General features: G+C 42.9%; 2 protein-coding genes across 3 annotated transcripts; both read left to right on the top strand.

Annotated features, from left to right (window-relative positions):
* Positions 1-5,772: 5,772 nt before the first annotated feature.
* Positions 5,773-10,253, top strand: LOC131320374 (uncharacterized). 2 transcript variants are annotated; one of them, XM_058351069.1, is made up of 3 exons: positions 5,773-6,029; positions 6,183-6,222; positions 10,061-10,253. In XM_058351069.1, exons 1-3 carry the CDS (start codon positions 5,775-5,777, stop codon positions 10,072-10,074), a joined length of 309 nt encoding a protein of 102 aa, XP_058207052.1. In that variant the 5' UTR covers positions 5,773-5,774; the 3' UTR covers positions 10,075-10,253. The 2 variants fall into 2 exon arrangements, with proteins under 2 accessions (XP_058207052.1, XP_058207053.1); XM_058351070.1 differs by lacking the exon at positions 10,061-10,253 and adding an exon at positions 7,871-8,519.
* Positions 10,254-21,802: 11,549 nt separating this feature from the next.
* On the top strand, positions 21,803-22,768 carry LOC131321195 (very-long-chain enoyl-CoA reductase-like). The gene has a single exon (XM_058352200.1). The coding sequence runs from the start codon at positions 21,803-21,805 to the stop codon at positions 22,766-22,768; it is 966 nt and encodes a 321-aa protein (XP_058208183.1).
* Positions 22,769-23,109: the final 341 nt, after the last annotated feature.

Below are 23,109 nucleotides of genomic sequence, written 5' to 3'. Positions count from 1 at the left end.
GCGAAACTTTTTTTTCCGCAATAATTATTCTTTTTAAAAACAATTCAAAAACTATTTTTGGAGGGATGAATAGGCATTAAATGAAGGAAAAAGCTTGGAGGAAAGGAACAACTGATAGTGGGCCCATTAATTTTGATTATGAGCAAAAAATAAACAATGTGAGATTGACGTTGCTAATTTTAACAACCTCTAAATAGATTATCAAAATCTAATGTGACTAGTTTTGATTATTCACTTTTGATTATTACATTGTAGATGCTCTAAGGGTATCTCCAATAGCATAATCAAAGCTTTTTTTGTTGAACGGCGAATTTTTTTTATTCGTCTTTGAAAGTGATTATAAAGACAAAAGAGAGCGAAGAGGAGGGCAACAAGTGCCAATCCGAGACTCAAACCTTTTGATTGTCAAGATACCAACAAAGGAGAAAACCCCAAAACTCAAAGCCCAGCACCTAAAGGCCATAAAGCCCAGATAAAACAATAAAGAGCAAACGGGACAAAATCCAACACTAGAAAAGGCCTAAAAGCCCAAATACAAGGGCGTTAGCCAAACAAATAAAGCCCAAAATCCCAAAACCCTAAGAATTGGAATCTAAAGGGCTAAAGCCGCCTCTGCCGCAAAGACCGCGTGAACTCGCCGATCCCAAAAATGATGGAACGTCTGCAAAGGACACACCAGATTTAGTCCCAAACACCAGCCACCATCTTGCCTCCACCTAACCCCACCTGACTTGACCTCGTCTAGCCATCACCCGTCTGCCTCCACCTGACCCGACTACCAACCACCATCGCCGCTACCAACAACCAACACTTGAAAAAGAAAAAACACATCACAACAACAATAAAAAAATAGCGCCATCCTCCCCACCCGAAACACCCGCCACCACCTCCAACCAAATCTGTCACGCTCTCGATTTTTAACATAATTAAATAAAGCTTTTCATAAACAAAATGCTCGCAATATATAATATAATAACCCAAAAGAGTTCATAGTTCCCATAACTTCAATTTACAGTCCAACACAAAAATTACATTGGCGGCACGCCGGCCCAAAATAGCATTTACTCGAGATACATAAATGTTAAGAGCTGAGAAACATCCTTAGTCAAAAGGATATGAAATTAAGTTACAAATACATCTTTGACAAAAAGGAGATTTTACAAAGATGACTAACTAACTCCTCCATGTTAGCTTTCAAAAAATAAGTCGGTCAGTCCATGCACTCAAGCACTCCGTGCTACCGCCCTTGTGTAGTACCTGAAAATGAAAGGTTGAGCTACACTAGCCCAGTAAAAAAATCTACGCAACTCTTATGTGAATATGAGATGTCAGGTAGAATGAATAATAGAAGGAAAATACAGTGTCTCAAGTGAAAAACAGAGTGTGAATCATAGGTATCCCACCATCGATTTCAGAAGTAAAGTACAAGGACGACGTACCAGTTTCTTGTTCGCCATGGAGATCTACTATCCATACGTTATTACTCATGACTACCATTGCCTCTTATCCTATTCCGAATTACCTATCCGATATCTCAACTTCATGACATACACAACAACGCACGTTTAAAAGAAACAAGTATATCTCTATGGTATCGTGTCCAAATAACCAACCATTCTTTTCACGGATTCATTCTGCTAACCCTTTATTTGTTTCCATATCACTGTTGCAACCAACTTCACACGTCATGAGCAAATGCTTTTACCGGGGTATTCATGGAGTCCCGTTACTCCCCACAAGAACCTCTTTTACCGATGGAACCAATTTCAAGTCACATAGTATTGATCATTGCACCACCATTTACTTACCACATTTCATAACTCTACCATTTATCTCAATCGCATACAATAAATTCATAAACAAGACTCATTCATATAGAAATCGTAAGGGTAAATCCCATCTCAATCGACTCACAAACATAACACTATCAATTTCCTTATCATCATACAAGTATTCACATGTCCTTTATCAAGCACATTCACGCACCACAATTCAAGATTTCCCGCCTTTATCCCATTTACCCCTACAAGCTACACAAAAGATATATATCGCCTTAAACACAAAGAAATGTCCCTCATATCCAAACCTAGTATTATTAAGTTCAAAGGAATGTCCTACGTATCCGTTCCTTGTATTGATACTTCCGTCAACATTCGTTCATTACGTTCTCTAGGTTCTCGTTTCAACATTCGACAAATACTTAACTTCTTGTTATCAATATGTCACATAATCGAAGAATAATGAAGTCCATAAACTCATAATGAAGCATAGTATAATCCATTGGAAAGAACCACGACCGTAGAATGAGCAAATATGAATTTTTTTTATAAAAATTTGCAGTGGCTACGGGTAGGACCAAAAATGGGCTATGGGTAAGAGAATACAATGTTCAGTTTCTGATCAGTGGCTACAGGTAGGATCAAAAATGGGCTACGGTAGTGCTTGAAAAATTTCTGCAATTTTGAACAACTGTGCAAGTTTCACTAAGGCTCAAATCAACGATCAACAACAAGTTCTAAGCATCAAAACTCCTCATTAACACATAAAAGAAGTTTGAAATCCATACCTCAAAATTCGAAAGCAAAAGCTCAAGCTCAATCGAACCCTAGGGCTTCAAACTCGAAGCCCACCAAGATTCGCCCTTTCCAAGCTCTATCAACGCGAGCCACCAATCGAGGAAGTTGGGATACGGTCTAGAGTGACTGGACTTTCGAGGGTTTTGAGTGCTTGAGGTGTGAGAGCAAGAGGGAGATGAGAAAGAGAGAGAGTGCCGTGAGGGGTGGGAGAGAGGGAGCCGAGAGCTAGAGAAAGAGACGTGAGTTGGGTGAGAGGAAAAATGATTCTCCACCACACACCCACCACTTTATATACCACTACACAAATCAATTTCACTTGCACCCTAAACTTTCAAATCCTTGCACAAAGAACCCTCATACACATTCTACAAATTATTATTCACACAATTTGTAACTCAAGCATTTATTAAACATTAAAATTATTAAAATTTAATACGGGTTTCTACAAAATCTTTGATACCACAGCCACTATAGAGCTCATATCCAGCGATAACAGTACACAACGGAGGCCTAAAACCCCATCGACGAACACCACTATCCTTCAAAATGCTAAGAACCTAGCAACCTCGAGGGCCTCCGAGCCGTTAAGCGAAAACCAGATCTCCCAGCATATAGATCCATTGGAAGGCCAAAACCATGCCACCACCTGTCGCCAGACCACCACCCAGCCATTAGGTGCAAAATCAGATCAACCCATGATTAGAATCCGACGGGAGAAAACAATATAACAGGGGAATAGAAGGTCGGAAAGGTGAACTGCAAAGGAGGAAGAAGGTGGAAGGACAAGATGGAGAAGGGAAGAAAGAAAAGCCCAGAGGGAGGAGGGGAGACAAAAGCCCCAATCGGAACTCCTTATCTGTTTGTATCCTATTGAGAGAGAGAGAGAGAGAGAGAGAGAGAGAGAGAGAGAGAGAGAGAGAGAGAGAGAGAGTGTGTGTGTGTGTGTGTGTGTGTGTGTGTGAACAATCATTCTTGCATAATCAAAACTTGTCACATCATTTTTTGGTCCACCTCAATAATTTGTAGAGTTCCTAGTCCATTTGCTTAATAAGCCCACCTCCACCACCCCCACCCCCACCCCCACCCCCACCCCTCCAGCCACATCACCACCGAAAAGTCTGCCGAAGTGTCTAAACCACTAAAACCCTATGAAACTAAGTGCCTAAACCACTAAAACCTTATGAAAGTACCTAAACCACTAAAATCTTATCAAAATGCCTAAATCACTAAAACCCTATGAAACTAAGTGCACCTTAACACCCAATGAAAGTACCTAAAATCCTAAACCCAATGAAAGTGCCTAAACTATTAAAACCCTATGAAACTAAGTGCACCCTAGAACCATATGAAAGTGCCTAAATTTTTTGGCGAACTATCCGGCGCCGGCCAATTTCCCGACGAACTTTCCGGCACTGGTCAACTTCTCGGTGATGATGTGGTGGTAGGGGATAAATATTAAATTGAAATGGAGTGGACTGGGCCTACTATAAAATGTTAAAAATAGACTAGAGGCTTTATTAATTTGGGAGGTGGACTAGAGACTTTTCAAGTTTCTTATAGTGGATCTAAGACTAAATTTTTATAAATTATACTGTAAGTGGGTGGGTCTATTGATAATAGGAAGAGAGTGAAAGAAAGAGGGAGATCGAGTGTATGTGTGATCTCATTAATTTGGTTGTTCAAAGAAAAAACAGATTTGTAGTTTTGCTTTTACAAAAATTAAAATTTGGTTATTGGTTAAGGATAAATTTGGTTATACCATTGCGAGTCATATTTTGAACTAATATTTTGAACTTTAGAAATCTTTTAGTTTTTGTTACACCATTGGATCAATCCCTGCCTTCAGATCTGGTTTTCTTTCCCCCTTCTCCACCAAAACCGTTTGTCGTTTGCTGCCGCACCGCTTCTAGGTTTGCAATTGCGTGGTCGTCAGTGGCTTCATGGGTCGCCAACTTGGGAGCTTGATCAACAGGGGCTAGGCAAGAGAAGGGCTGCTCATTGACGGAGGGGAGTGTATTTTTTTTGCTTTATTTCGCTTTTTTGTCCGGATTTAGTCCGATTTCTGTTATGATTTTTAGTCCAGTTCTGTCCGGATTTAGTCCGGTAGTTTGTTGGTCATGTGCTTGGTATTAGTTTTATTTTCTGCGAACCTAATCTCGCTAGGTGAGTTTGAAATAGGGCTGCGCATACTGTGTTCTGATTGCCCTTTCTAATGGCTTGTCTAGTCTGTAGACGCCTATTTGCTCCCCTGAGGATCCTCTTTGTTGTGTAGACTTTCGCCTCATAGACTCCTCACATTTGCCAAAAAAAAGGTAACTTCCTTCAATAATTTATAAAGTATCTTTATACCATTGAATATTTCTTGTCCTATACTAAAAAATGCAAAACTTTGGGGCGTTTTCACTAAACTAAATGCACTAAAGTTCATATTTTCACGCATTCTTAGACAATTTATTTTTCTTATGTATATCTATACGTATATCACATAAGATACCATTTAGTAAAAATATCTTAGCTATTATCATTAGCTCAAAGATTAAAAATATATGTGAAAAGCACCCTTTATTTTTCAATCTATGCTTTGGATACCCGTTTGTTTTCGTGTATAAATTTACTAGTTAAAACTTTAGTCACATGATTCACGTGTGTGAGTGAGTACAGGAACATGAGTGCGAGCGTGAAAGTATATTTGAAATATATCTCAACCTACTAAAATTTGCAAGAGCGAGAATTAAGTATACGAACATAGTACGAAAATTGAAAGCGAAATTACAAGACATTTGATATGTCATTGAGGTTAAAACACAATCTCATTTTTCTCTATGCAGTGATGTGTCTAGTGGCAATTTCAAAGCTTGCCATATCAGCAGAGATACCTGACCTGTGGGCCCAATACTGTTTTTTTCTCAAGGCCTTTACATCAATAAAGTTTGATATTAGGGTAGTTCCAGAACTCAAAATAAGCTCTTATTTTAAAAAAAGACAATTTCAAGTTAAAAAATAGGAGCTTATTGAAATCTAAAAATATGCATTATGAATCTTGTTTGAAAGATCTCAACGATCTCGTTGAAATTTTTTATACGATGCAAAAAAAATTAAAAAATTAATTTTTATTTACAGTATTTTTGAATTTGAAAATGTGAAATAAACTGCATATTTTTAAGAAGATTTTTGAAATGGGGCCTTAATCGGCGAACAATGTTCCGGTCACCAAACCCCAACCACGCGCCATTAATTTTCACACCGCGCCACTCACTGGGCCCACCCTATCAAATCTCTCCCCGCCCGGACCCCCTATATACAAATCTCAGATTCTCCGCAGTGCTCTGGCGTCGCCTAATTCACTGGGTTTCTCTCATTTCAGATTTCAATCATCTCGAAAAGATGAGAGTGAGTGTAGTTACACGGAGTGGTAGAGAACTCTTCAAGGGTGGCCTAGAGCTCAATGACTCCGTATGTTAATTTCTCCCTGTTTCTATCATATGGGTTTGCTTTTAGTTTCTTGATCTATACATACACATATACGCGCATCTTCTTTGAATCCTATTGTATTCTGGGTTGACCTTTTGAATTTTATTTTGGTATTGGGTTTTTCTTTGTTGGCAGGCTACTGTAGCTGATCTGCAAGAAGCAATTCACCAGCGAAGTAAGTGTTGTGTTAGCTCGTGTTGTTTCTGATAAGTTGTTATGCTATTGATTTGAATTTTATGTTGTTAGTCTGAAAAGGTAAATCAGCATGTTTGTAACTATTATTGTCTAACTCTCTCTCTCTCTCACACACACACACACACACACACAGAGACAGACGGACAGACAGACAGACACACACCCATTTAAGATGCTTAATTTCCATCTACAGTTATGCATTTCTTGAATACACTACGAAGTTCTTGTGCCAAATTGATGGGTTTGAGATATTGTCGTTTCATCCAAATTGATGGATTTGAGATTTGACATTGGTATGGAATTTGAATATAGCACCTGTTGTCTACTATTGTGATTTAGCATATCAACCCCGTCCCAGACCTTCCACGAGAGATCTTGGGTGTAGAAAGTAGAGTCTTTATAAGTAGGATTGTATGAGCAATAAACCCAAATGTCAACTTCCTGGCCATCCATTTCAGTTAAGATCCCGTATTTGTCGTGAATTTTTAATGGCCATGTTGAAAGGCCTCGGAAATAATTCTATTTGTTTTGAATCACTTACTGAGATGCTAGGAAGTATGGATGTCAGGTGCAGGTACTCATCTAAGTATCAGATTCACTGTTTTCATTTCAAGGTTGCTTGTTGTCTTAGACCTTTTATGTGTACTATAGGAGTTCTATGCATGGCTGGTGGGAAGATTTAGAAAATATGCTTGCCAAGTTGTTGTCCAACTGAACATGTTGGACACGGATTTCGCACCCTTATTCGAGTGTCGAGTGTATAGAGTGTTTGACATGGGAACTATGTACATTGAACGATCATATAACATACATGACACGTTCTCCCTCCAACTATACAATGCGGCTCCTTTGCTGAGTGAATGAACTAAAACAAATTGTATTAAGGACATTATTTCCATTCATTTGCTCAAGAAATTAGATGCAATTTAAAGTGTCAGTATCAGGATCAAGAGAATACTACTATCAGAGCATTTTTCTGTTTTCTAGCTTAAGGGGCTAACATACGGGCTTTGGGTGGTTAAAATGTTGAATTGGTAGACGATACTGGTATTTCTATTCAATGATGTGAAAATGTGGATTTCTCCATGGGCATTCTTTACGCTTTGGATGCTATTCATGGGAATAAAATTTAATTCATTTAGCTAAAAAAGTTGTTTTATGGCCCATGTGGAGAAATTTCTGTCTATTTACTGAGACATTCACTTCAACTTGTTCATATTGCATGGATTAAATTCATTTTCCTCGATGTTGTTTCCATGTTGGGTTTGTCTTCAACATTTGATGAACACTGTTTAAGACTGCTGTGATCCATGGCGAGGGCCATGTATGGTTACTTTTTAAGGCTTGCTAGATCCATGGTTGCTATGAAGCACCAACACTCTTAGAGACCGGCGCGTCTCAATGTCTGACACGGGCACGCGGCAAAAAAACGTATGGAAAATGCCACTTGGCATGTCCATTAAATTCGATTTAGTCTTTTAGGGGGACACGGGAGCGACACGGCGGGGACATAGGAGGGACACAACAAGGGTTAAATATGCCATCTTTTAACGTTTTGTGGGTAAATGTGTATAACGTCAAATATTTTGGGTTATAAGTGTAATATGATGTCTATATCTTACTAGCAGGGAGCTTCTAAAACGGAGTACCAAAGGGAACACCAATGCGTCATTGAGGAATATTACCGCAGGGAAAGCGCCGTAGCCAATGGATGAGATCCATCGGCTGGCGCTCGGCTCCTATCTCATTGAAATAGGTGATGAGCTTACCTCTCAACAAGGAGGCATCCACCCAAGAGAACACCAATGCGTCATCGATGAAGATTAGCCAGTGGATGAGATCCATCGGCTGGCGCTCGCCGCCTATCTCATTGAAATAGGCGACCAGCTTACCTCTCAACAAGGATACGTCCCTTAAAGGGAACACCAATGCGTCATCGAGGAAGATTATTGAAGGGACAGTGCCGCAGCCAATGGATGAGATCCATCGTCTGGTGGCGAGGAGCGCGCTTCCATTCAGATGGGAGCTCGCTCCTTCCTAAGATGGGAGCTTTTGTACAACCTTATATAGAAAACAAGGATTTACCAATTGGCTTTACAAATTGGTCTTCGATTTAACTTATATGTATAGCCCATGTCATGATATCTTGAAAAGAAAGTCATATATTGTAACACTGGCCCATTTCTTACACTTATGGTGGACTTGAACCATGTTTTTACTCCCTAAAATCATTGTACTTTTAAAGTGCATATTCCATACTACATAATTTCCATGATATATGTACACGTTCCTTTCACACTCCCAACCTTGGGAGCTTCGATATTCGCCCGCTCCCATGTTTTTGCTCCTGCACCTCCACCCGTTCCTGCTTCGTGCAAATAAGGTATATATGATGCTTGTTTGTATATGTTGATGCTTCATGCTTCTACATATACCTATGTTTCCACTAGTATAATATAAATATTATTCCCTCCTTTCTATAATGTTTGTCTGGTCCGCAAAATGGTGACTTAAAAATAATACAAATCATTTTTTTTCCAACAATTTACTAGTGTAACATCCCATCCCAAATACTCATCTCTCGCAATTAAAAATAATACCAAATGGTACAACCTTAACTAAGATGCAAAACCCAACTCCACACACACACTTTCCGCTTAAGAGATTTTCCTGTATCTCCTCATGTTTCTTTTTTCCACTGATCTCTGTGAGCTTGTTCTCCCACCTCCTCCTCTTCCTATGTTTTTTTTCCTCCTCCCCTGGTGTAAGGTTTAGATACTCATATATAGAGGTATGCAAACAAGAGAGTCACTCACCTCCTTTTCTTCCTTTTGTCTTGTTTTCATTTTATTGACTCATCTTCCAAGACTCAAATTATAACGGCACGTGTCCATAAAGCCCAACCCAACATTTCAAAGCTCAAATTATGCCCATGTGACAAACCACAAGCCAACCATGTTCCTGATCACCTCAAATTTCGTAAAACCTCAATATAATCAAATAATTTTTGTCCCATTCTAATGCTTGGAAAGGGATATTACAATATATTGTTTTTTTTTTTTTGGATAAGTGATATTACAATATATTGTAACGACCCGCCCCTGTCCAGTACAATATTGTCCACTTTGCCTGCCATGCGCAACCCGTACCCATATGTCCACATGGCCAATGCACGGCTTTGTTTCTCCTGAGTTGCCCCATGAGTTGATACCAATATGTATAAAAATAAGGAGAATGTACGACGGGGTATTACAACTAGATATCAATGAGCTCTTTTAATTTATGGAAAAAGTTTGAATTTTTTCTTGAAAAAAAAATACTATTTTTAAGTTCTCATTTTGTAGACCCAACAAACATTTTGGGATGGTAGTATTTATTTATTATTTTTGCCATGTTCCCTGCCATGTCCGTGTCCACATTTTTAGAAATCCCGTGTCCGTGCTATGTTGCATGGTTGTGTTAAATAGGAGGAAAGAAAAAAATTGCTTACATTTACTGTGCACCTACAAGAACGTCACCATTGTGCGGTTATTAGACTATACGCATTCTATGTTGTGTGATTCACTGGTAACATTGTTGAGAGATGACTCTCAGCTTCTTTTCTTGACTTTCTTCTTCTCAACTTTGCTTCTTTGATGAAACCATTGATTCAGAACAAGAAAGATGCTACTTCGGGTTTTATATTTATATTGTTTGTAAAAACTTACGAAATGTCAGTTTCTTGAGATTATGTAGCTGCATACTTCTCGATTATAGTGTTGATGGTTGAACTAAGTGAACACCAAGTCATAAAACGAGGTTCACGTTGGCATTCTCAGGTGACAATGAATGAACACAGTTTTGGAGCCTGGACTATATGAATGCAAGTTGCTAAACTACCATGTTACTCAACATTAGTTTTACTTGTCTTACTATTGTTTATGTGGTCTGTTTTAATCAACTGACTTCGGGCTTACAATGTTCTATGATTTGGATATGATATGCATACTGGGAATATAGATTGTAATTAAGAATGCACGCCGCCAATTTCTTTTTAGCCAAGTTTCTTGGATGGATGTACAATCAGAAATGTCAATTGGCTGACTGCGAAACTGCTAACATATGTGGTGCCGGGGACAGCAACAGGGGCTGGTTCCTTGGGTTCCGGTGGCGGTATTGATGCATCTCTGATGTGGCGAATTCATCGGATGGGGCAGTTTGTTTGCAGTTAGGTTGAGTTTTGGGCTTGGCCCACTTGGTTTTTGCTGGTCTCTTGCCAATGCTTGGGTCTTGGGTAGCTTTAGGTTATTAATCTTTCCTTCGGTTTCCCTCGCTCTTTTTAACCTTTGTACCTTTTCAGAGATTAATAAAATTTCTTTTGCCTATAAAAAAAAAAGAAAAACATATGTGGTGCCTGAATTTGAACCTGAAAGTACTCACTCCAATTGTTGCATTTGCTCTTTTGGGCACTTTTTACTTGTTTGACTTTTGAACTTTTATCACCCCCCAAATATTGATTGCCTTTTATTTCATCTGAGTCATCAACCTTATGTACTGATTTACAGCCAAAAAGTATCATCCATCAAGACAGTGTAGACACCCCATTCTAGACTGTCCAGATAACGTTATTTGTCGATCTTTTATTTCCCCGATGATGATTTTGGTCGAGAACAGTCTGAGGATAATGATGTGTTTGAGCTTTGAGCGTCCCGAACCTCTCTCAAAACCCCTTTCAAACCCTTCAAACCAGAGCCAAACAGCCCCAGCAAAACCCAATTGGCATACGCCAGTGTCCTGAAGGCGTACGCCAGTTATCTGCCACGTGTCAGTCATCGACCAGTGGCCCATCTTTTACTGGCGCACGCCAGTTAATAGTGGCGCACGCCAGTCAAATCCAGTCAAATCAACTTTATTCAGCCACTTGGGCGGGACTTTTTTGCCACCTTGACGTCGACTACAGCGTCCCTGATGATTATATCGGCCAGGCCCGCTCCCCCTCTCTCCTACACCCCCCATCAACTAGTCCCATGCATTTAATGCATGGGAAGGCTCCAACCTTGCCCCAAGACAGCCAAACAGGCCCTAGCACCAGACTGATCTCAGTCTCTCTCCCCTATAAATACCCCCCTTGCATTCATTTGCAAAGGGTTGGCCTCATTAAGAAGAAAAAGCTCTCTGCTTCCTCCTTTCTTGCTCTCCATCTCTTTTTCTCCCATTGAAAGAGAAAGGAAAACAGCCCACTTCCACACACCCTACTAACATCCAGTCACCATCTAAGCTTCCATCTCCAAGCTTTAAGTTCAACACCACCTTCACTCCTCAAACAAAAAGGTATACCACCTTTGTGTCCCTTTCTGTTTTTGGCCCCTGAGGGGAACCAGTGAGGCCCAGGCTAGTAAGTAATACTAGTCCTGGCCTCAAACTGGCAAAATACGACAAACGTATGAGGTGATACATGGCGCACGCCAGTAACCGTATGCCGTACGCCAGTCATGGTAGAACGAGCACTACTGGCGTGGGGATCATGGATCACCATTTCTGTCATTTTATCCTCCTGTCAATCACCCTTGCATGCTAAATAACCAGTTTATCGCTTTCTGTATATTTAGAACTGTTTAGATGTAGTAGTTAAAACTCACTTCTTATCTGCTTAAAAGGCCTCTGGGATCCTTCTGGTCGTGTTCCAGAGCCCAGATGATGCAAAAGCCAAGCACTGGATTAGGGTCAAACGTGCGTACGGCAGTCCATGACTGGCGTACGGCAGTTAAAGCTAGGATCCAGTGGCTGGCCCTTGCATCTTAGTTCAGTCTTGGCCTCCTTCCTGTCCCCACTCTGTTTAGGGGGTTTCTTGTCTATTTTCATGGCTTCAAGCCATCTCATCTGTCTGTAAATATATATATCCTGCTTATTTAAACTGCATGGTTTGTCCTGGGTGTGCGCTGGTCCTTTTCCAGAGCCCAGAGGGTTGCAAACAAAGACTGTGAAATTAGATGAGTGGAGTACGCCAGTCTCCCTGTGGCGTGCGCAAGTCAAATCAACATGCAGTGGCTTGGCCAGTGCATGCTGGTAGAACTTGCTCACGCCCCTACGGGACAGCGTACTGCAATTTGTCCAGTTTGCTCAGTGCTTGTTCTCAATCTATTTTTAGCATTGCAATCAAGCCATTCATAAACATTTTGTCACATAAATCACAACTTGTTATAATGCTTTAATCCCCATTATCTGTTCCCCCCGCCCTAACTGGCTAAAAAATGATCAAATGAGAGAGAAATGCAAACGTTTTATAAAATGCCCGAGTAGAGACCGATCTCCGGATTGGGCGAGAGGGGTGACATAAAACCCTTCCCCTCTCGTAACATGGCTCCCGAACCTCAGATATCGAAGGTGACGACGGACCGGTCTATGCCTTTTCAAAATCAAACAAACGTGGCAAACGTTTTCGAGTTCGGTTCCTTGGGTGCTTTCACCGCTAAAACCCGAGTGGCGACTCTGAATCGAGGCGTTTCGCCGCGCTTTTCCAAACACAAAAGGGGCCGCGCTCGATCTCACAAATGGAACTTTCGGGGGCGCGTGCCCACAGTGGCGACTCTGCTGGGGACCTCATTGCGTTGGTTGATATTTGACAATTAATACATAATGGAGCAATTCTCAAAAGCTTGACAAAACTGTACGCTTCGTGCTGCTGAAGAACGGAATGGTAACGTAACAGGATCTCAGCATCCGACCAATCCGAACTGGGGCTTTTACTATTGTTCTCTTGTGTAGTTTTCTCCAAATATCAATTAACAAAAGTGAGCCAAGCTTCAAAAGGCATTTGTTTTCAAAAGCGTTGCATTTCCCTCTCATTGAATCATTCTTCGGCATTCTCCGTTTGTATCGATGGTTGGTCAGCCCCGTTGAGGTGTTTTGGGTAACCGGCACAGTTTACTGGAGCCCGGGGTCCTCGAACGCCCAACAACCTTGGACGATGATGAGTCGTACTACCGTTCGACCATTGCTTTGCTCCACGCGTTGCAATGGGAGGTATATCGCGGCTCTAGTCAGAGGAACCCCTTTAAAGCCAAAACCGGCCTCTACAGCGTTTACAAAGCACTAGAACCTTTCAACATAAGACAGGAACCCGCAGGGTAGGATTACTTGTTTCTAACCCCATATCCTGTCTATGTGTTACCGTTTTCCTTATCACATGCTTGTACATACATTCATGACCGTTTTTGCGTAGGAGCATGCTAGGGCGGCTTTTAGGATATCTTTTGTCGAGTCTGTCTCGCGCCCGTTCGGCGTTGCCTTGGACCGATGACGAGTCGTGCATCTCGATGTTGCACGTTACCAAAATTTTCAAATCCTTAATCAATGAGACTTCGGGAAATCGATACTTCCTAAGTCCTTGTCTAAAACCCCATCGAGGTTTCAAACCGAAAACTAGGAACAACGGAGAGAATGGCATGATGCTTACACCGCTCGGGTTAAAAGTGCTAATCACTTACACCAGGCTCCGGCACAGTGCTGCTTACGCCAGCTCGGTTACGGTATCATGTCATCTACACCGAGTTGTTCCAAAATCAAACTTTGAAACTTCGAGAAGGGAAAAGTCAAAGGCTTAGGCTGTTTTGGCATCTCTTAGTGACAGTTGATTCAATCAAGGATACACCGTCGAAAAGAATATCCGAGGATTCTTGGCAACGTTCGAACGTCATAAGATAGACTCTCTTTAGTCATAGAGTCTAGGAGGACACTGACGACGATGACATGCGCTTTGCATTCCTTCAAAATTCTTTCAAAAGCTTGTTGCAGGAACACCACTGAGTTCTCATTTACTTTGCTGTCAAAAGCTCTAGGCCGTTTCACCGAAAGAAAGAGCCAAGCCTACTCGGGAGGGTCTGCCAGGGCCATTTCACTGTCACTTCCAAAGCCATATAACCTTCCTCAACCATTAATCCAAAATGGCAGCACAAACAGAGCTGGCTGAGCTAAAGAGGGTTGTTCAAGAAATGAACCAGAAAATGGACAAACAAATGGCTATGGTCCAGGGGCTGGTTGGCCTTTTTGCCTCCGTCATGTCAAGGCCGGATCTGGGGCTAGTCAAAGAACCTCTTCAGGCCTGCCACACTCCTGTAGTCGGAACCAAGCAGTGCTCGAAGGACATGTTCAAAGACCTGGCTGAGTTTCATGAAGCCAGGACTCACCCGAAGGGGAATGTTGAATCCTTGTTCAAAGCCAACGCCGAAAGGGAGGATATGCGCGACAAAGAAATCAATCCCAAAGGCAAAAGAGTGCATCATGTTCCTCAATCTGGTCGTCGGAACCCACCAAGGGCCTTCTCCCGCTTCTCCACACCTTTGTCCTTGGTTTATGAGAAGCTCCTCGAAGCTGGCTTCCTCAAGCCACTCCTTCCAACTCCTTCGCCTCGAACATTCCCAGCACACTACAACCCAAACGCCTATTGTGCTTTCCATTAAATGCCCGGCCATCTCACCGATGCCTGCTTCCGCCTTCGACATGAAATTCAAAATCTCATTGACAATGGCACCATTCAAGCTCCACTCCCATCAAAGCCCAGTGTCATATCCAACTTCATGCTCCAACACGGTTCCAACCCATGTGTTAACCAGATATCCATCAACCCTACTCAAATCAACTCAAGCTCCACTCAAATCAAACCTAGCTCCACCATATTCAACCCAACCCTTTTCATTAGCCCAGAAAATCAAACCAAGCCAATTTTGTCTCTCTCGTCCGAACCCGAAGTTAACCTGATGGCCATAGGTGCAGTCGAGGTCCTTACCGCTGATACTTGGGTTGACAGTGATGAGCAGTCTACAAAGGAGGAACTCAAGAGGAAGCTTAATCAATCAAAGGAGAAAACGGACTGGCTTGGATCCTTCAATCATGAGAATTTGGGGCTGTTGTTCAAGGAGTTCTCTCAAGTGGGTTTGGACGAAGAAGCTGAAGAAGCCAAAGTGCTGTTGCTTGAGCCTGTTGTCCTCTAGCTCCCACCTCTCTGCGAGGAAGTCAAGGGTAACTATAAAAGTTGCATTTTCAAATCGCGTCTCTTTTGCATTGACACTTTCGAGTCTGAGTCTGACGCAGTGTCTGTCAAGTCTTCTAAGTCTTGCTCTGAGTCGGAGCTCGTGCCTCTTGGCCCTCCATGTCGTAGCTTCTATTCTCAATTTGAGTCTTTTTGCTGTACTTGGCAACCCCGAGGGTTCTTATGATATGCATTATCCTGCTTTTAAGTACTTTGCTGGCTTTTGAATAAACCGTGTCGACCCCGACGACGAAGGGATAGATTTCGATGGGATCATCCCCAAGGAAATGTGTTCCCTCGCCGAAAGGGAAGACGAAAGGCATGCTCAGCCTCTAAAAGAAGAAGTAATTTTAAATAAACTTGAAAGATGGGGCAGACCCCCGGTTGGTTCAAATTGGTTCAATGCTATCCCCATAAGAGTATTGCGCCCGTTCAGACTTGTTCAAAGAATTCAACAATATCTTGGCATGGTCTCACAAAGACACGCTTGGCGTTGATCATGGGATAAAGAAGTATCAAATCGCCGCCGCCGGATGCCAAACTAGAAAGCAAAAGCTCAGAAGACTCCAGGCCTCGTACCATGTTCGAAATAGTAACAGCAGTGTTCCATCAAGCGCACATTACAAGGGTACAAAAGTGGCCTGGAGCGAGGCATTTCCAATTGTAGAAGTCAGGACCCTTTCACTGTCAAAGTCATTTCATCTGGGGCTGCAATCAAGGATCATCGACCTCGACGGCAACAAATTCAACACCTTGGTCAACCCAGATCAACTCAAGTGTTATTATCCCTAAGAGATGCTCATTGGATCGAAAACCACAAGGGTGGGCGATTCCAAGCAAAAGTTAGAGCAGCCTGCTAGACCAAAAACCTATGGAGGTGGTCTAGGCAAAAATGAATTGGCAAAAATTCGAAAGCTCGCTAGACCGAAGACCTGAAAGGGCGGTACTAGGCAAAAGTTAGAGCATAAAAGGAGAGGTAAAACACACGAGTGAACCTTTGCCTGAACTACGTTTTGACCTGATTCCCAGAAAGGGATACGTAGGCAGTCTCTCTTCGAGGCTCGGTCATACTTTATCAGTTGGATCCAAGGTTGACGTTTTGGTGCACATCAAGGGTCAAGAAAGGTCAAGAACAAGACAAGCCAAAATGCTGACTGGTAGGCTGAAGTCCATTGATTCATTGGAGAATCAGAAGGGGGAAATCATTCATCTTTCAAGTTTAATGCAAACTGCTGTTTCAATTTTAAAGCTGAGCAAAAGCCTTAAAATATTTTGAAGCATCAAAAACAGAACGAAATGCTTATGAGGCCTAACGGCTCACTGTTTATTCTAAGTTCAACAACGTCTATTTTAAGCGGCAACAGCAGCTTTGCAATTTCGCGCGCTAGTTTGAGGCTCACACGCACTCGTACAAAAGTGATGCGCGTTGGTCTCAAGCCTGCGCGCGCTTCTTCAATCCCTGCATCAGACACCAGTAGGCAGCCACCACGCCTAACAAAGATTTTTAGACCCCCAGGAGTACATTTCAAATTCAAAGCACCTCGAATCTCGTTCAAGGGGCTTTTACCAAGTCTTGTCATGTTGTGCAAGTCATATGGTCCTAATGTGGCTGCACAGGGGTGTCGGTTTCAGTCCGGGCCTATATGAGTCATCATTTGCGTCTTTTGTCCATCTGTGCGACACTTTTCTAGTTCTTCAATCCATTGTCATGTCGGGATGCTTTTCCTAATTTTACCGATTTTGTACAGGTCAATGTACGTTTATTGGACCTTATGCAAGTGTCAGTTTCACCTGTCTAAGGGATACTGTGAATTTTGGCACATTAATGCCCAAAATTTCATTGTTTTCCATATGGCTAGGAGTCCGTGATATATCCGGGGCTTTTCTTCCTTTCTCATTTGAGCTAGGCGAGTCTGTACATATATGTGTCTGTTTGTCAATTCAGTTCGCTTGTCAATGCAAATTAGATATTAGCGGTTGGTTTCTACATTCTTTTAAACAGTCCGAAGAGAGAGTCAAATAAATTGGAAAATGCAAGTTACATTGCTACCCTACCATCTGTAGTCTGCAAGCAGTGGAATCTTGTGAGCAATGAGGGCATGTTGGCTCAAGGCCAAGCAAAGCTTATCTATGGGGACTCATCCGCCCCAGCATCAAAGAAAAGGCAACCAGACTCAATGCCACTCCTAAATGTCAACTGAGGCACCCCAGCCTGCTCAACATCTATCTCTCTGGAAACGAATCCCAGAAGCAAAAGCCAGTAAAGTAATGAGGCTCAATGGTAGTCCTCACGTGTCGTTGTCCTCCTAGGAGCCGCCCTTAGCTTGCATCTGCATTTTCAATTTATGCACTCAATTTAGTATACATATCGTTGCATATTGTATATCAAATGTTGAAAGCAGGAAAAGTCCATCCAGTGCTAAATCGCGCCTATCCGGCATCGAAAAAAAAAGCAAGCAATTAGGATTTTGGGGGTTCACACCTGGGATCAAGCCACTACTGGAACCAGAGCCAGAGCTGTTGCTCTGGGATAGTGCAATTATAAGGCGGGGTGCCACATGCCGCACTCCCTATTCATTTCTCCATGGCAAATGTCAAGCATACAGCCCACTCTGCTAGCACCTGGAGCACACTTTGGCGGTCAGAATACAGTTCAAAGTAGCAATGGCTCGTGCTACTCAAATCCAAGTACACCGACGGCACATTATTCTGAAGAATGATCCTCCAGTTCTGTCTAATTCAACGACGATCAGCCATGTCGTCATTCTCAATCAAATCAACGACGATCAGCCATGTCGTCCTTCTCAATCAAATCAACGACGATCAGCCATGTCGTCCTATCGTCTTTTCAGTCAATCAACAATGATCAGAATATCGTCTAATCTCAAATCAACGATGGTTCAACGAGTCGTCCTTCAGTGATGACCCACCGTCTCAAATCAACGATGGTTCCCGAGTCATCCTCAACGATGATCCATCATCCATGTTCAATGATGGTCCGTCCATTCCGAACGAATACCTGTACTTCAGTCTAGCTTCAAACGCATCTTCCAACAGCCTTATTGCTCTGTCTCGGATGGTCTTTGATAAGGAGATTGGCTCTGATTCCCAACAGATGGAATTTAACCTACCTGACACGACCTACCCGTGTTTGTTGGAAATTATGTGTGCCAAGGATAGCTTGATCCCCTCAACGACGGTTTGCCCGTCCCTTACCAAATCAACGACGGTTTGCCCGTCCAATTTCAAATCAACGGCGGTTCGCCCGTCTAATCTCAAATCAACGATGGTTCAACGAGTCCTCCTTCAGTGATGACCCACCGTCTCAAATCAACGATGGTTCAACGAGTCGTCCTTCAATGATGACCCACCGTCTCAAATCAACGATGGTTTAACGAGTCGTCCTTCAGTGATGACCCACCGTCTCAAATCAACGATGGTTGAACGAGTCGTCCTTCAGTGATGACCCACCGTCTCAAATCAACGATGGTTGAACGAGTCGTCCTTCAGTGATGACCCACCGTCTCAAATCAACGATGGTTCAACGAGTCGTCCTTCAGTGATGACCCACCGTCTCAAATCAACGATGGTTCAACGAGTCGTCCTCATCGATGACCCACCGTCTCAAATCAACGATGGTTCAATGAGTCGTCCTTCAGTGATGACCCACCGTCTCAAATCAACGATGGTTCCCGAGTCATCCTCAACGATGATCCATCATCCATGTTCAACGATGGTCCATCCATTCTGTATGACTACCTCTATTTCAGACCAGCTTAGACCACATTTTCCAGCAGTCCTATTGCTCTGTCTCGGATGGTCCTTGATAAGGAGATTGGCTCTGATTCCCAACAGATGGAATTTAACCTCCCTGACGCGACCTACCCGTGATTGTTGGAGTTCTTTGTGTGCCGGATAAGGTTTGGTCCTCAACAATGTTCATCGTTCCGCGATTAAACCATTTCCCCAAGCAGAGTCAAATCAACGACGGTCTGCCCGTCCAACTCTCAACTCAACGACGGTTTGCCCGTCCACTTTCAAATCAAACGAGCGACGGTTTGCCCGTCCAACTCCAAATCAACGACGGTTTGCCCGTCCAACTTCAAATCAACGACGATTTGCCCATCCAACTTCAAATCAACGACGATCCACTCGTCCAAATTCAAATCAACGACGATCCACTCGTCCAAATTCAGATCAACGACGGTCCACCCGTCCAATTTCAAATCAACGACGATCTATCCGTCTAAATTTCAAATCAACGACGGTCCACCCGTCCAATTTCAAATCAACGACGATCTATCCGTCTAGTTTCAAGTCAACGATGGTCCACTCGTCCAGTTTCTAAATCAACGACGATCTATCCGTCCCATAGTCTTTTTCCCCAACAGAGTCAATGCTGTTGCAAAAAGGATCGTTCCCCAGGAGAGTCCACATTGTGTGATCTGTCCGTCAAAGACAACAAAGCAGCAGTCTGACCGCCCCAACTTCAAATCAAACAGGTCCTTTAAAGTTCACGTATTCTGAATAGCCTCGAAGAGGGTGTCTAGAAAACCTTTGACGTTACTTGTCTCCAGTCAATGGTGCTTCAAGTGCCGTCAAAGGGGGGCTTCTGTAGACACCCCATTCTGGACTGTCCAGATAACGTTATTTGTCGATCTTTTATTTCCCCGATGATGATTTTGGTCGAGAACAGTCTGAGGATAATGATGTGTTTGAGCTTTGAGTGTCCCGAACCTCTCTCAAAACCCCTTTCAAACCCTTCAAACCAGAGCCAAACAGCCCCAGCAAAACCCAATTGGCATACGCCAGTGTCCTGAAGGCGTACGCCAGTTATCTGCCACGTGTCAGTCATCGACCAGTGGCCCATCTTTTACTGGTGCACGCCAGTCAAATCCAGTCAAATCAACTTTATTCAGCCACTTGGGCGGGACTTTTTTGCCACCCTGACGTCGGCTACAGCGTCCCTGATGATTATATCGGCCAGGCCCGCTCCCCCTCTCTCCTACACCCCCCATCAACTAGTCCCATGCATTAAATGCATGGGAAGGCTCCAACCTTGCCCCAAGACAGCCAAACAGGCCCTAGCACCAGACTGATCTCAGTCTCTCTCCCCTATAAATACCCCCCTTGCATTCATTTGCAAAGGGTTGGCCTCATTAAGAAGAAAAAGCTCTCTTCTTCCTCCTTTCTTGCTCTCCATCTCTTTTTCTCCCATTGAAAGAGAAAGGAAAACAGCCCACTTCCACACACCCTACTGACATCCAGTCACCATCTAAGCTTCCATCTCCAAGCTTTAAGTTCAACACCACCTTCACTCCTCAAACAAAAAGGTATACCACCTTTGTGTCCCTTTCTGTTTTTGGCCCCTGAGGGGAACCAGTGAGGCCCAGGCTAGTAAGTAATACTAGTCCTGGCCTCAAACTGGCAAAATACGACAAACGTATGAGGTGATACATGGCGCACGCCAGTAACCGTATGCCGTACGCCAGTCATGGTAGAACGAGCACTACTGGCGTGGGGATCATGGATCACCATTTCTGTCATTTTATCCTCCTGTCAATCACCCTTGCATGCTAAATAACCAGTTTATCGCTTTCTGTATATTTAGAACTGTTTAGATGTAGTAGTTAATACTCACTTCTTATCTGCTTAAAAGGCCTCTGGGATCCTTCTGGTCGTGTTCCAGAGCCCAGATGATGCAAAAGCCAAGCACTGGATTAGGGTCAAACGTGCGTACGGCAGTCCATGACTGGCGTACGGCAGTTAAAGCTAGGATCCAGTGGCTGGCCCTTGCATCTTAGTTCAGTCTTGGCCTCCTTCCTGTCCCCACTCTGTTTAGGGGGTTTCTTGTCTATTTTCATGGCTTTAAGCCATCTCATCTGTCTGTAAATATATATATCCTGCTTATTTAAACTGCATGGTTTGTCCTGGGTGTGCGCTGGTCCTTTTCCAGAGCCCAGAGGGTTGCAAACAAAGACTGTGAAATTAGATGAGTGGAGTACGCCAGTCTCCCTGTGGCGTGCGCAAGTCAAATCAACATGCAGTGGCTTGGCCAGTGCATGCTGGTAGAACTTGCTCACGCCCCTGCGGGATAGCGTACTGCAATTTGTCCAGTTTGCTCAGTGCTTGTTCTCAATCTATTTTTAGCATTGCAATCAAGCCATTCATAAACATTTTGTCACATAAATCACAACTTGTTATAATGCTTTAATCCCCATTATCTGTTCCCCCCGCCCTAACTGGCTAAAAAATGATCAAATGAGAGAGAAATGCAAACGTTTTATAAAATGCCCGAGTAGAGACCGATCTCCGGATTGGGCGAGAGGGGTGCCATAAAACCCTTCCCCTCTCGTAACATGGCTCCCGAACCTCAGATATCGAAGGTGACGACGGACCGGTCTATGCCTTTTCAAAATCAAACAAACGTGGCAAACGTTTTCGAGTTCGGTTCCTTGGGTGCTTTCACCGCTAAAACCCGAGTGGCGACTCTGAATCGAGGCGTTTCGCCGCGCTTTTCCAAACACAAAAGGGGCCGCGTCCGATCTCACAAATGGAACTTTCGGGGGCGCGTGCCCACAGACAGCGCCTGACTCTCCCTCTCCAACCTGGATCTAAGGAAAAACCCAATGTCCTTCACTATAAGAAAAGTCTCAAGGAGTACTGTATCGGAAACTCAGACAACTTGACTGTGGTGTTCAAGGATCTAGGTCCACAAGTTTCCTACCAGACACTTTTCTTCTTTGAATATTTGGGTCCGCTGCTGATCTACCCAATTTTCTACTACTTCCCTGTGTATCAATTCTTCGGCTACAAAGGAGAGCATGTCATTCACCCAGTTCAGACATATGCCTTGTACTACTGGTGTTTCCACTACTTCAAACGTATTATGGAGACATTCTTTGTTCATCGCTTCAGCCATGCAACCTCACCACTCTCTAATGTGTTTCGGAATTGTGCTTATTACTGGACATTTGGTGCTTACATTGCTTACTATGTGAATCACCCGTTTTACACCCCTGTTAGTGACCTCCAGATGAAGATCGGTTTTGCTTTTGGAGTGCTTTGTCAAATCTCAAACTTCTATTGCCACATCTTGCTGAGGAATCTTCGTAGACCTGATGGAAATGGTGGCTACCAAATCCCGCATGGGTTTTTGTTCAATATTGTCACATGTGCAAATTATACAACAGAGATTTATCAGTGGCTGGGTTTCAATATTGCAACACAAACGATTGCGGGTTATGTCTTTCTTGTGGTTGCCACTCTGATCATGACTAACTGGGCACTTGCTAAGCACCGGCGTCTGAAGAAGTTTACTTTCCTTGCCTTTTTGCTTAACAAGAGGCTTCCAATACATTTCTTTTGCACAATTTTAGTAATGCCCTGTGAAACTTGTGTTTCTTTGGAGCACGACGGCCTATGCATCTTCATACTCTATCCCTCTCCCTTGTCGATATCTATTCTTCTATTCTATCTTATAAAGGGAGAACAACTTTTGGTGTTGACTCCTCTTTGAGGCTGGCTCACATTTTGCTCCCACAAACAAAAAAAAGATTTTACATTTTACAAACCCTCTGCATCTAATAACTGTAAGGGCAGAATAGTAAAATGTCAGACCACTACCCCACGATCATAAAAGACTTGCAGTTACACAACTCTACCAATTATTTGTCTCCTTATTTCCTAAATGATCCATGGCTGCGAAAAGCTTCATCACTTTCCCCATCAAGTAACTCCAACAAATAATCTAACCTCACACAAAATCAAGAAGGTATGTTTTGTCCTCTTTCGTGTTTTCCTATTTGAATGCAATTTACTTAATTCACCTTTGCTTTTTCCCCACAGTACACAGATTCA

Source organism: Rhododendron vialii, chromosome 3a (genome assembly GCF_030253575.1).
Source record: "Rhododendron vialii isolate Sample 1 chromosome 3a, ASM3025357v1".
Lineage (NCBI taxonomy): Eukaryota > Viridiplantae > Streptophyta > Magnoliopsida > Ericales > Ericaceae > Rhododendron > Rhododendron vialii.
This window is presented reverse-complemented; position numbering and strand designations above follow the sequence as displayed.